A 14,288-nucleotide genomic window follows, 5' to 3' on the forward strand; every position below is an offset into this window, starting at 1 on the left:
GAGGAGAGATCTGACGGGAGTTGCAAGAGCAGCCAGGACTGCCAGCTGAGAGGGCTTTAGGCAAACTGGCTATCTCTGGCAAAGACAGGGTCCTTGTACTATTGCACAGAAAGCTCGGAATAGGCCTTATGGTTCCTGGGTGAACTGGAGAAAAGGCTGATGGAAGGACAGGCAGCCACAGAATCCTGAGATGGGGTGATCACGGGATCTTCCTTTGGTGTGGATGTTGAAGAGTTCTACCAAATGGCATCTAACTACAGAGAAAAGAACAACCAACTTATAAGCAATTTTCCTTATATATTTTTCCGTTGCCCCCATTTTCAAAAGTCTCCCAAATCTACTAATTTTCCTTTCACTCTGAGTAAAATTTCTGATACACACATCAAGGTTCTATGATGGTCATATTCTCAAATCTAGCTACTCAGACAAGCTGAATTGAAGACTCCCTCAGAACCTTCCAGCTGCTTCTAGAACCCCAGGGTCAGGAATGCCCTTCCTCTTCGAACCCCAGTCAGGATTCAACCTTTTGGGGAATCTCTTCAGACAAACTACCCCTGGATCCCCATGTAATCATCAGGCCAGCTTCTTAATTGATACCACCTACATCATGTAAAACTGTGGTCAAGGTGTCCGCGTCCATTGTTTTAGCTCCCATATTATGTTGACGAGGCCTTAAGGGAATGGTTTGCCAACTTCAATGATGACCCAAACGTCCCACATACAAAAGTGTTGTGTCTGCACCCAGAGGGTGAAATGTAAGTAGTTAGAAGTATTGTTGCTTCAGAGTGCCCTCTGCTGTTCTTAATGATGTGTGCTCACTGTTTTTCTAAAACTAGTCCTCACCAAACCAGGAATACGTCTTGTTAACAGATCCTCTGATAACTGTATATATTCTAGCACATGCACACTGTCTCTGCTTAAAGACTGTGTGTCCCTGTGGCAGGCCGCCGTCTAGTCATCAAGGGCCGAGCTATGTTGTGGTGTACAGGGAAGTTTTTCTGCTCAGCAGTCTCCAGCTATAAGCTGTCAGGGCAGACATCTAAGAATGAAGTGCCTGAAAACGCTCCTTTGCAGACATGGTCCTAGGCAGGTTTGGGGCTCACAGGGCTCTTACAGAGAGAGATTTAAGGGAATCATGTCGATTTACCTCATTTTATTATTTTGTTAAAATTCCATTATAATAACATTAAATTTAATTAAGCAGCTGACACCTTTTGATGGGTGCATTATTATTATTATTCCCTGATTCAATTCATCATAAGGATTTAATTTCTCAAACTTTTAGTGAATGCATTCATTGTATTTGATGTTATTGGGCCACAGTCCTCAGGATTCTGGACTTCAAGAAGCAATAAAATGTTTTCTAATAAGGGAGCCTGACACAGGGATGCCAATTTTTTGTCTTTATTTAGGAAATTTTAAATTTGCAAGTAATTTTTAATCTCTCTCTTTCATTCTTCGATTTCAGCCTGCACAAGGGAAAATGTCATCACAAAAATGTCATAAACAGAAAGTTAGAAATCACCCCAGAGGAACACAATGATCACTCCTTCCCCACCTCAGGGAGCTGCCACTCTAGCAAGGGATCAACTACCAAAACATGCAGCCAAGAGGAGTGAAAGCTCAAGAGATGGACAATTAGTCCCGGTGGAAACAGAAGATTAATTCTGATGAGGAAGGATCTGGAAGCATGGAGGAGTAATTCATGGAGAAAGCAGCCCCCCCAGCTGGTCCTTAAAGATTGAAATATTGGGGAAAAGGTCGGGCGGGTAGGGCAAAAAGGTATATAGAAGGAGAAAAAGAATTTTTAGGTTGTAATAAGAGGTCATGAGCAACTAAAACAAGATTTTGTTACTTATCATGTCATTACTAGATCATAGATGGTCTCCCTGTGGCTGCATGAAGCTAAATGATTGTCCTTAAATATCCAGACAGTCAACCAACCTAATCCATTTCATCATTATACCAGAAGTTCAGGAGAAGTGAGAGTACTACTTTGTGCTTACAGGTAGGAAAACTTGGATCCCTGAACCATGAAAGCATCAGGTCCCACGGTGAGTGGGTAGCAGAGGGAATAAGAACTGTGCACAGTTTTAGGATCTGTGTCACCCGTGCAATCTCATTTCTAAGGGCATTAAAAATCTTTTAATCATCTGAACATGTCAATGTATTGAGACATCATCACTTGTATAGAAAGGGAACTCTGTTCCAGAAGGAGTGGTAGCATAGACGAGTGGACAAGTGTGGGCCTGGGATCAGATGGGCCCGTCGAATCCTGCCCTGTATGGGCTGTGTGAGCTTGACAAGTCACCACTTCCCTAAGCCTGTTTCTTCATCTGTAAAATGAGGGGCTAACAAATCCTACTTTTCAGGGTGGCACGGGAAGCTTCCCATAAAGCTGGTAGCTAATATTATTGTCTGGCAAATTTCCTTGGGTTTAATCCCATATGGTCAGGCACTGCATTTAAAAGTCTATTGAGGGGCCAGCTCGGTGGTGTAGTGGTTAAGTTTGCACACTCTGCTTCAGTGGCCCAGGGTTCATGGGTTGGGATCCCAGGCGCAGACCTACACACTGCTCTTCATGCCATGCTGTGGTGTCATCCCACATACAAAACAGAGGAAGATCGGCACAGATGTTAGCTCAGGGACAATCTTCCTCACCAAAAAAAAAAAAAAGTCTATTGACAGATAACCCTGAAGCAGTTTTGCTAACAGTGTGGAAGGTTTGCAAGAAGCTTTTTATCATGTAATGATCTATGTTAATTTATTGTGGACTTATTTTTAGTCTTAACTTAAAAAGCATTATTTTATGTGTGACATAAAAGAATGTTTAATGACTGGTTTAAGGACTTCATTACCCACCCCCCTCAATTTGTCTACTTAAGAACTCTAGGAATGGAGTCTCTCAGACATGAATGGTTTCTGTTTACGACCGTAAGAGGGTGGGAGTGGGGCAGATGGGGCACGTTGTGGAGAATTCATTTGGCCTACTTTTGAAGAATATTTCAGTGAAACTGCTAGTTTCCCTCACGTGACCTATGCTTGTTAACACAGACTAGGGTTTAATTCTTTGCTGTGCCGCTGTCCTGTGCACTGTAGGCTGCTCAGCAGCATTCCTGGCCTCTACTCACTAGATGGCAGTAGCAGCCCCAGTTGGGATAACCAGAAATGTCTCCAGAAATTGCCACAAGATCCCGTGTGGGCAAAATTACCCCCAGTTGAGAAATACTGATATACAAAGTCTAAAAGCTGGACTTTCAGATAAAGATGGTTCTAATTTAACATGATTGACTTAAATTGAGAGTTTCAGGATATAAAATACTGGCCATTCATTCATCACCAGGGACTGAGTTCCGCCTTGAAGGCTTTCCCCAATAATGGCCCAACCTACAGCTTTAGAGCCCACCCCTACACATCCAGTTATTAAGTCTGACTAAGCTACTCACCATTTCTACTATATCCCCAGACTCAGCCCTCTATCTTTTCCCACACTGTCCAGAAAGTCATTTCTAACTTAATGGCCAGATTTTCCAAGAAACCCTGCCAGACTTTCTGTTATGAGTGCTAGCTTCTCCCTCAGAATGTGAAGCTTCTTCAACCGGACCTCTTTCATTCTTCCTTAATCATTTTCCAACCTTCTTGCAAACTATACGTCCTCTATCCCCACTTCTAAACTCATGCGTGTACACACACACACACACAATTTTAACTTCCTTTCAGCCAGGAAACATGTTGAAGAGGAGAAAGTTATGCTTTTAAATTGAAGCACTCTTTTAAATTTCGCGGGAACCTCCAATGGTACACAGATATTTCTTAGAGGGAGCTGCCCCTAGGTCATCCTCCCCATTAGTGCTGGCATATATTATTAGCTTATCTGGTTGACTGGAACAGAACACAGACCAGGCTGATTTCATGTGGAGGGGGCAGACCCAAGTCAAAGCCCTCAGCAAGACTTCTGGAGAGCAAGTGAGCATTGGGAGCTTCGCCAACTAGAACACTGTTTATCTTCAAATATGGGGTGTGAAGAGGGAATTTTGAAAATATCAATATTTTAAATAATTAATCAATATACATAGTTCACAATTCTAAAGGTACAAAGAGAAAAAGAGGGTTAGCGTGAAAGTTAACTCTTTCCCACCCTCCCTCATCACTGAGGAACCCTCCCTGGGAGACCCATTTCCGGTTTCTTGGGTGTCCTTTCAGAGATCATCTAGGCAACCAGAGAATCAAGGTGTAAGTGGAAACAACCCAAGTGTCCATCAGCAGATGAGTGGATAAACAGAACGTGGTTTACTCAATGGACTATTACTCAGCCATAAAAAGGAACGAGGTACCAATACATCCTACAACATGGATGAACCTTGAAAACACGGTGCTAAGTGACAGAAGCCAAACACAGAAGACCACATATCATATGACTCTTTTTATATGAAATGTTCAGAAGAAGCAGATCCATAGAGACAGAAAGTGTGGTTGTCAGAGGCTGGGGGAAGTAGGAATGGGGAGTGCCTGCTAATGGGTACAGGCTTTCTTTTTAGGGTAATGAAAATTTTCTGGAATCATATTTGCATTTATAAAAAACACTGCATAACATTCCATCTTCCAGATACATATTAATTTCCTTCTATAATTTCCAAATATATAACCATTCCCTTATTATTTTGGATACGTACTTTGTTCCTTTGTTTTCAACTTTTTAAAATTGCACTGGAATAAACATTCGTATAATAAACCTGTGTTCTTACTTTGGGTTTTTTTCCAGGAAATTACTGGATTCCTAGAAGTAGGATTACTGGGTTAAAGGGGAATAACTTTTTCTTCTGGAATTTTACTGGAGTTCTTACTGCTATTAGGGATGGGATGTTTCTCCCATTATATCTGGTTATTGGGGTTTTTTGGTTTTTTCTTTAAAGATTGGCACCTGAGCTAACGACTGTTGCCAATCTTTTTTTTTCTTTCTGCTTTATCTCCCCAAATCCCCCCAGTACATAGTTGTATATCTTAGTTGCAGGTCCTTCTAGTTGTGGCATGTGGGACGCCGCCTCAACATGGCCTGATGAGCACTGCCATGTCTGTGCCCAGGATCCGAACTGGCAAAACCATGGGCCGCTGAAGCAGAGCACGTGAACTTAACCACTCGGCCATGGGGCCGGCCCCTGGTTATTGTTTTTATGTAGGTGATTTTTGCATAGTTATTTTATATCCAGCCATTTACAAACTAAGAAGTTTTTGTTGATATTCTCAGCACGATGGTGCCGAGCGGTGTCTTGGAGGTGAGGGTTGCTTAAGCTTCCTTCCTATAATCTGTTAGCCTCACCCCCCGAATCATTCCAAATAACTGTATAAGCTAAAATCCACGTGCTTGCCCTGTGCCCTCAGTCCTCCTCTGATCACATCACTACCCAAAGCTGGATGTGGCCACTGGGAGGTTTTTTTTCATTCGCGTATTACCTACAAATAGGTTTTCCTCCTCCTTTCCAATAGCTATAACTCTCATTAATAGCTTCAAAGCTTCCAGAACCACATTAAATCATAATGGTGCTGGTAGATATTCTTGTCTTTTTTCTCCAGTTAACAGGAGTATGTCTAATATCTCAGTGTTAGATATGACATAGGATGTTAGCTGAGCAGTAGACAGTCTTTACAATGCTGAGAAAGTATCCTTCTTTCCTAGTTTTCTTAGAGTATTAGTTTCCTTTGCAAAATAGATTTTGAATTTAATCAAGCTCTTCTTTTTTTTCCAGCCTTGATTCAACAACAGTATGGTTTGGTTTTGAAAGTGCACAGCAAGCTGGGAAAAGCAGGTTGTGTGGGAGCCGGGAGGGGAGCCGGGAGGTTTGAGTCCAGCTGTAAGTTCCAGGTGTGAGTCACCAGGACCCTCCCCTTCCTCTCCAGGATATTGTTCAGGCACTGCATGCGAACGCTGCTGGCTGCCAACCAGTAAATATGAGTGTGGCTTTTCTGATGGGCACGCCCTGGGAAACAGGGTGGGCTCGTTCTGAACAAAATCAAAGAACGCTGAGGCATGTAGGGAAAAACCATGAAAAGCATTTCTAAGGCCAACTAACAACATAACTGACAAGACCATCCTAAAACTTCCCTGCAAAGCAGGCGCGATGGTTTACTCCTAACAGTTCTTGAATTCAATTCAGCAGGAGGGATGAGCCATGTTGGTTTCCGCAGGACTGAGGGGTGGGTCCCAGAACAGGGACTTTCAGCGCTAAAACCTCGGAAGTCCCGAGGCTATCAGTTAAAGGACGATTTTGAAAGGCACAAAATATGTCTCTTCTCAGGGTGCGTGAAGGGTTCATCAAAAGTATGTGAACTTTTGTGAGCGAAACTTTGGCAGGGCATGGATTTTCCACATTGTTCTTTGTTTCTGATCATTTATAGCTGCCCTAAACAAATCAAGATATCAGGCCTGACCAGAAATAGGTAACTGCAAAATTATTCCACGCTTTACCACTCAGGCCTTTTGAAAACAATGCTTCCCAGAGTCCAAACTCCCGGCAGGAAATACCGAGTGCATTTTCCCCTTTGTCTTGTGACCACCAGCTGTGCCTCCTTCTCTAGGGCATTCCTTCTTCCTCAATTTTCAGGCAAATTTTTAACAGAAAATATATAGCTAGCCAAACCGAAGAATAATCAGCAATTAACTCAGTAAAATCAGGTTCTCACTCTTATCTCATAGAATTATAGTATTTCCAGTTTGGAAGGTCATCTAGACAGGCACTTCTCAAATTTTTATGCACATACCAATCACCTGAGGATGTTGCTGAAATGCAGACTCTGACTCTGTCCATCAGAGGCAGAGCCCCAGGCTCCAGGTGATACCACTGCTGGCTCGCAGCTCACCCTTGAGGCAATAAGAATTTTGTAGGATAATATTCTCCGTATTTCTTTGATCACGTGTCACTATCAGTTTAAAAAATGCAAGCATGCACTCAAAATATGTATATTTATATTCATGTGCTAGTACAGCATAATTTCAATTTTATTTTAAAGAATGGGAGCTCTAGTATTTGATTCCTGCACAGCACTGACTCGTCTCACACACACAGCCTACTTTGGGGACCACTGATCCCGATAACACACCCATCAAGCGAACATTCAGTGCATGCTTGCATTTCTCCAGGAGTCAGGAAATCACTTTGATCCAGGGAGCCTATTCTATCCTTGCATAATGAATTGTTAGAAGTCCTTCCTTCTGTTGCTTTGTATCTATGCTTTGTATCCAAAGGTTTACCTTCGGGAGCATGCAAAACAAGCCTAACCCCTCTTAACACTACTGCAACTGCTACCACTGAAAAGGGCCTGATTTCCTTCATATAGAGAGAGCTTCTATAAAACAGTAAGAATAGTACCAGTAACCCAACGAAAAAAAATAGGCCAAGAATATAAATATGCATGGTGAACAAGTGTTTAAAAATGAAAAGATGGAGGCCGGCCCCGTGGCATAGCTGTTAAAGTCCAGCACATTCTGCTTTGGCAGCCCAGGTTCACTAGTTGGGATCCTGGGTGCAGACCTACATCACTCATCAGCCATGCAGTGGTGGCGTCCCACATACAAAACAGAGGAAGACTGGCACAGACGTTAGCTCAGGGCTAATTTTCCTCAAGTAAAAAAAAAAAAAAAAACAGGAAGACTGGCACAGACGTTGGCTCAGCAACAGTCTTCCTCAAGCAAAAAAGAGAGGAAGATTGGCAACAGATGATAGTTCAGAGTGAATCTTCCTCACCAAAAAAAAAAAGAAAAGAAAAAGAAAAGATAATCAACTTCATTCAGATAAGAGAAATGAAAATTAAAACTACGCTGAGACGTTATTTTTCACTTGCCCAAATGGCAAAGATAAAGAAAAGTTGGGTAAATACATTGTGTTGGTGACGCTGAGGGAAAACAGGCACCCTCATACATTGCTGTGGTAATGTCAGTTGGTAGAACCTTCATGGCAGATGCTTAATGAAGCCATGAAAGATTAGTTTTTTGAAGAATATCTAGAAAATGCTAACCATATAATGTTAAGTAAAAAAAAAAAAAGGCACAAAACACATGCATCATAATACCAGAAAAAAAGCACTGGAAGAAAATATATCAAAACAATAACAGTACCAATTTCTGGATGGTACGATAACATAGGTGATTCTAACTTTGTTCTCTATACTAATTAGCATTTTTAAAACTTACAACAAGCCTGTAGAAAACGCTCCAGAAAGGAGGTCATGAGAGCCTAAAAGTGGACCCGGTTTTAAATTGCAGACTTGTAAAGTTCACACTATTAAGCGAGCCGAGTCCTTGGCTGACCTACACTCCTGGGGAAAACTGCTACAATCGATTCTAGTTATCTGCAGCAGTTCTGTTCTAGAAAGTTGCCGTGTCACTCAATTAGCAAATATTGAAGCATTGTTCCTGGGGAAATACAGCCTTGGGTCCTTGTGAGCTTCTGGTCACAACATTTTCATCAACCTATCGATACATAACCTTGTCTTATGTTTGTTGCTGTTTAAAGACACCTTATTTAACATATATTATTGATTTATTAACAGTGAACTCTCGGCCAGCAGCACTGTAAGGACGCCTGAAGGAGGCTTATCTGATGCGTATTTTCTCCAGGAGGCACCTCACAGCCTTGCACTGAGGAACACCAGACAGCACTCCAGCACTATGCTTGGGGGCCATTTTTAACAGTGACATCACCCACAAAAAGCACAAAAATGCGAAAAATGTGGCACTAAATAGACCTCAAGAAGGACAGTTGTTTACAGCAGGACAGCTGGAACAAGAAGGCAGAGCGCGGCCTTGTTCATCCTAAGCTGGGAATGTGCACGGTGGGCTGCTCTGCACATGCCCATGAACGATGGCGCAAGCACCACAAGTAATGAATTGGGGCTAAAAATGAAATTTTAGTGAGTAGGTGAATCCACAAATACAGAATCCACAAATAACGGGGATTGACTGTAATTATAACTATAGTTTTAAGGAAAATTCTTACTTCAAAGAGCCAAATACCAATATTCTACAGCTGAACTCCTTCACAGAGTAAAGTTGAGTACCTTACAATTTATAAATTATAGTTTATAAAGGAAATTAAATTGCCTTTCCATGATGGAAGGGAAAGCAATGTGTTTCATCACTTATTTTATTTAATATATTAATTGCCTTCAGGAAAACCGACCTCTTTTTACTATCCAATTAAATTCAGCCAGCACTTATGGAGTACCTCCACCTGGAGAACATGGCGACGTGCGGGATTCTCTCAGCTGACACAATTCACAGTCCTCTCGGCCATGGGAGTGGGGGTTGTGGCAACGCCTAACTCTGATGCGAGACACAATATGATCAATGCCACCATAAAGGTGTAACGTGCATGAGACTGGTAAAAATAGAATGCTATGGGGACCAAACGAAGGAGAAAGTGCATCCTCTTGGGACTGTCTGGAAAACTTGATGGAGATCGTGATATCTGAAAAGACCTTGACGGCTTAGTAAAATGATAACTGAAGCTGTGGGATGGAGTGGCGAGAATGTCCTGATACCAGAAGCAGAAGAGCACAGTGGGGAGACATGTTTTGGGAACCGGGTCAGAATCCAGCACGGGTAGAGAAAGGTGAAAGGAGTGGTTCCATTATTGCTGAAGCAAGGCACAATGCCCCCAAAGTGTTAGCAGAGAAGAGAATGGGAAGGCAGATGGCTAAATGAGGAAGGGAGACTGGTCCAACTACCTTGATCCTTCATACTGTTTCCAGAAGCTTCTTGGTTTATGCTACCTTTACACTGCAGTGGTTAACTCTTTACCTGTCCATCTTTCACCTCCTTAACTAGACTGCGTACTGGAGGTGCGCAGGGGTCACAGCTCATTCTTCATTAGCCTCCCTCCCTCTGCCTTCTGCCCATACTTCCCAACACACAAACCCTAACATACAAAAGATCGCCCGACACCAACACCTGCATGTCGCCGGCCTTCAATAAATATTTACTCTTTCAATGATTGGCATGACAAACACACTACACCTTTAACAAGCCCTGGTCTGTTTTCCAAGAAGACGGGTTTTTCTCACGGAGCAGATGGCCAACCTTTGTAACTAGGAAGTAACTGTCCCTGTTTCTTCCCAGAATGTATGTATGTGTGGAGAGTGGGAACCTCGGAAAGGGCCACAATACTATACTGCACATTTTTATTTCTGTAACTAACTAAAACTGAAGATAAGTGTCCAGCAGAACCTCTAAATTTTATAGTTAAATTTCTAAAGGTATATGTATGTCCTTAAAATCCTAATTTTTAGACCATGTTATATTTCGGCCTCTTGATTCTATAATTCCTTAGAACTGAGTTTAAATACTCATAATGTTCTTGGACTGTGTTTTGGGGTTTAAATTATTATATTACATGAGTTAAACATTTCTGAATATTCTTGAAGAGAAGCAAGTTTTCTATATAAAATTATTTAGATCACATTTTAAACTGTTTCTTCTAACTCCAACAGATTATTTTAATTATATAAATATTTTAAGAAACCAATTCTTGCTATTTATTAACTGCTCAAATAGCAATGTCTACAGTGAGATAAATTCAAAGAATATTAAAAACAGTAAATATTTCAATTTTAGTATACTTCATGTAAAACAGATATTACAATTCTGTAACAGCCAGTCTACCTGGGAACTTATAAATTAATTTTTCCCTATTATTCATTGATTCTAAATTTGAATTTCCCATTAGAAGTGATTACTACATCTAAGAACAGAGGCAAGTTGTAAAAGACACTCTTTTGCAGTCAAATTATTTTACTTACTGTTTCAAAACCTCGATGTGGGTGATCAGGAAATCCACCTGGTCTGCCACCTTTAAATTCATCAAACAGTAAAAATGGATCCAGATTTTTTAACTGAAATAAAAACAGAATTTAGCAGATTAGACAAGCCTTTTAAGACACACTTCTAGGGGCTACATTCATGAACAGCTCTAGCAAAGCTCACTGAAAACACATAGCTAATGAGCAACTTTTTGCAATAAAAATTGCTTATAGGAAAGAACTCCTTACTTCTACATAGATTTGTGCACACACATACACACATGCACACACAGATTCATTGATTAAGCTAAACAGTTGACATTTTACAAGACATGCAACAAGTGGACAAGCATTTCATGATCATCTAAGATCTAAATAGTCAAGTGCAAACAAGATACAGTCCGTATCCTATCCTCGTGGGGGACACGGAAATCAATGATTGCACTGTGCTGATAAATGCTCTGGGGGAAGACAACTTAACACATACGAGTGGGCTGGGACCAGGGCAGGTTCTCCCAGAGAAGTGTCACGTGAGCTGGGTCTTGAAGTACATGGAGGAGTTAATAAAGGAGGTGGAGGAGAAGGAAGCATATTCCAAGTAAAAGAGCAGGGAGACAGCGTGGCAAGCTTGAAGAACCGCGAGGAGACTACTCTACCAGGGCAAAAGATGCACACGGATTATGACGCGACAGGGGCTGAGGAGAGCGGACAAATCTCAAAGGAGTTTGGATTTTATCGTAAAGGTGATGGGTTTTAATCAAAGGTTGAGATGATTAGATTTAGAAAGATCGCTCTGGCATGACATCCGCTTCATAAAGTGATTTACGACAAGCTGCATCTCCTGGAGAATTTGTGCATTACTGGAATTATCCGTACTTTAAATACTTGGTAAATTTGTCTGTGAAATCATCTGGACCTGTTGTCTTTGTGATAAATTTTTAAAATACTTATTCAATACCCTAATGGCTATGAAACTATTCAGATTTTCTATTTCTTTTTTCTTTCTCACCATTTTTGGACTCTCAGAATTTTTCTAACTTCCTGTCAGCTCAGCCAATTAATTTTTTAAGTTATTTATTTGTTTATTTCAGGGTATGGACTCTGTCATATTGCTAGAAACAAAAGAACCAAACCCTCTCTTTGCCTCTGTCTCTGGTTTTGACTCTCTTATTTTCACTTTCTACGGGAAAAAAAATACACACACACATGCACACACACACAAATTCAAGAAGCTACTTCAAGTTCTTTCACCTAACCAAGTCTCAGCCTCTTCACTTTAAAATGTGGACTGTGACCCAGGTAAAGCTGGGCCACTTTGTGGCCTATCCCAGTTCAGTGTTTCACCCAGTCCAATACGAAAAAGTAACTGAAAAACAAAGTATTTATTGACTTCTCTCAAAAATGCCAAAGGGGGCTTCAACTTAAAGATATGTTTAAAATCCCCCTTATTCCTCTCCAATATATATCTGTCTCCAGTATTTCGCTCTTCTCTCCCTCTAACTCTTCAAATCTCCTCGAACCACCTGGAGACAGCTCTTTCCTTTTCTCCTTCTCTCCTCTGACCTTCTGAAGTTACTCTCTTCTCTTCCACCAGTAACTCTCCGCCCTTTTCAGTGAAAATCAGATCTGGAATCTCTTCAACTTTATTCTGTCACTCATAACTCCATTTCAGCTCAGTGAAAGCCCAGGAATGGAACTGGGGTTGGGAGGAGAGACTGAAAATTCTCATACCTTATTATATATTTTTTCTTCTCACAGGATAACACACACCCTGAAGGACTGGAAACAATGAATGCAGAGCACCTGGCCCAGCGCCTGAGGCACTGTAGGTTCTACACATTATTTTTAAGTGTGATAATGGGATTGTAATATTTTTTAAAAGTTCTTATCTTTTAGAGACCCAAACTGAAATATTTATAAATAAAATGAAATGATTCACTTCAAAATACTTTGAGGGGAGAAATGGATGGGGATATAGAGGAAACAAGATTGCCTATGAATTGATCATTGTGGATGTTGGGGACATGGAGATTCATTATACTATTTTCTCTAGTTTTCTATGTTTGAAATTCTTCATAATAAAAAAATAAAGAGATATGAGTGGTCCAAAGAAAACCACATCCCACCAAGGAGTATCTTGTGGAAGTGGGAGTAGGGCATAGAGGCAAATGCAGATGAGTAGTGGGTTTCCCTTCTGTTGGGAGCTCAGATGAACTACACGTTAACAGCAAGCTATGTAATCATTCAAATTGCAGCCTGGCTGGCCAAGATCACATATAATTGTAATGAAAGGTATAAGCCAGCCCCACTCCATCTCTTCTCTATCATTTATCACCAAAAGGCTCAGTGAGAGCATTGTAAATTCCTATTCCTCCACATATACAGTCATAGGGAACAGGTCACTTATAGCCACTAATACTAAACACTGTTGTAAACTCTATGCTAGAACAGCTTGGGCTTCAAGGTTGGTGAGATGTTTCTTCAGAGACAAAGCCTTGGTGCAAAAAGTTTGAAAAGTAAGGGCCTTAAATATAGATTGGTGCTTTCCTTCTCTGCTGATTCGAGGGTTAGGGGTCTACCTTTCTGAAAAGTTGGTAGTGTGTGGAGTGCTAAAAAATATGGTAACAATCTAAATGATCAAAAGTGGAGTCATGACTAAGAGAATAATGGTATGCCCACACACTGAGATATGTCATAGCCATTTAAATGATGTTTATGAAGAATTTATAACAACAGGGGAAGTTATATGCTACCACGTTAAATGAAAAACTAAGGACACAATATTGTTTATTCTGTATAATCCCCATGATGTAAAATATACAACTACATGCACACAAAAGGAAACAGCCTCTGTCTTAATAGTGATTAAACCAGGGCGATGGCATGGGACTGATTCCTGTCCATTTTCTTTTCCTTAGGATAGAGGCAGACCCAGGACATGGGAGACCCTCTGAATTAGGAGAATGTGGGGGTCTTTAAAGCACAGGTTTTCAGCCAGGGATTCTTAACTGGGCACCATGGATAGAATTCAGAGGAGTTGTAAACTTGGATGGGAAAAAAAATTACTTCTTTATTTTCACTAACCTCTAACTGGAAATTTTTTTCTTCTGGATTTTTTTTGGTAGTAAAATACACATAACACAAAATTTACCATTTTAAACAATTCTAAGTATACAGTTCAGTGGCATTAAGGACATTCACATTCGTGTGCAAGTCTCCACTGTCCATCTCCAGAATGAAACCGAACAATTCCTTCAATTAGAAATGTAGTTCAAGAACCACAGTAAATTACCAGGACCTGTGGCTCTGTCACCAACAGAAATTAAAGCTGTCTTCATACCACATTACCATTATTGTGGGTACACTGTGCTCCTCACAGCTTGGAAATTAGGTAGTTATGAGAACTGCCACCAAGTCTCGGGACTTATTGTAAAATTACTAGGCTACAAATTTGCTTTGTAATATTTTGTTAACCATATTTCAATATAAAAGCTTTC

The 14,288-nt window shown here is 40.8% G+C and overlaps 1 protein-coding gene across 6 annotated transcripts in view; it reads right to left on the minus strand.

Annotated features, from left to right (window-relative positions):
- PIR (pirin) overlaps positions 1-14,288 on the minus strand; it is a 91,275-nt gene that overhangs the window by 72,619 nt on the left and 4,368 nt on the right. For all 6 annotated transcript variants that reach the window (XM_070501913.1, XM_070501910.1, XM_070501914.1 and 3 more), the window contains exon 3: positions 10,792-10,884. In XM_070501913.1, the coding sequence (XP_070358014.1) occupies positions 10,792-10,884 (93 nt within the window). The remainder of the gene's footprint in view (positions 1-10,791; positions 10,885-14,288) is intronic.

Source organism: Equus asinus, chromosome X (assembly GCF_041296235.1).
Source record: "Equus asinus isolate D_3611 breed Donkey chromosome X, EquAss-T2T_v2, whole genome shotgun sequence".
NCBI lineage: Eukaryota > Metazoa > Chordata > Mammalia > Perissodactyla > Equidae > Equus > Equus asinus.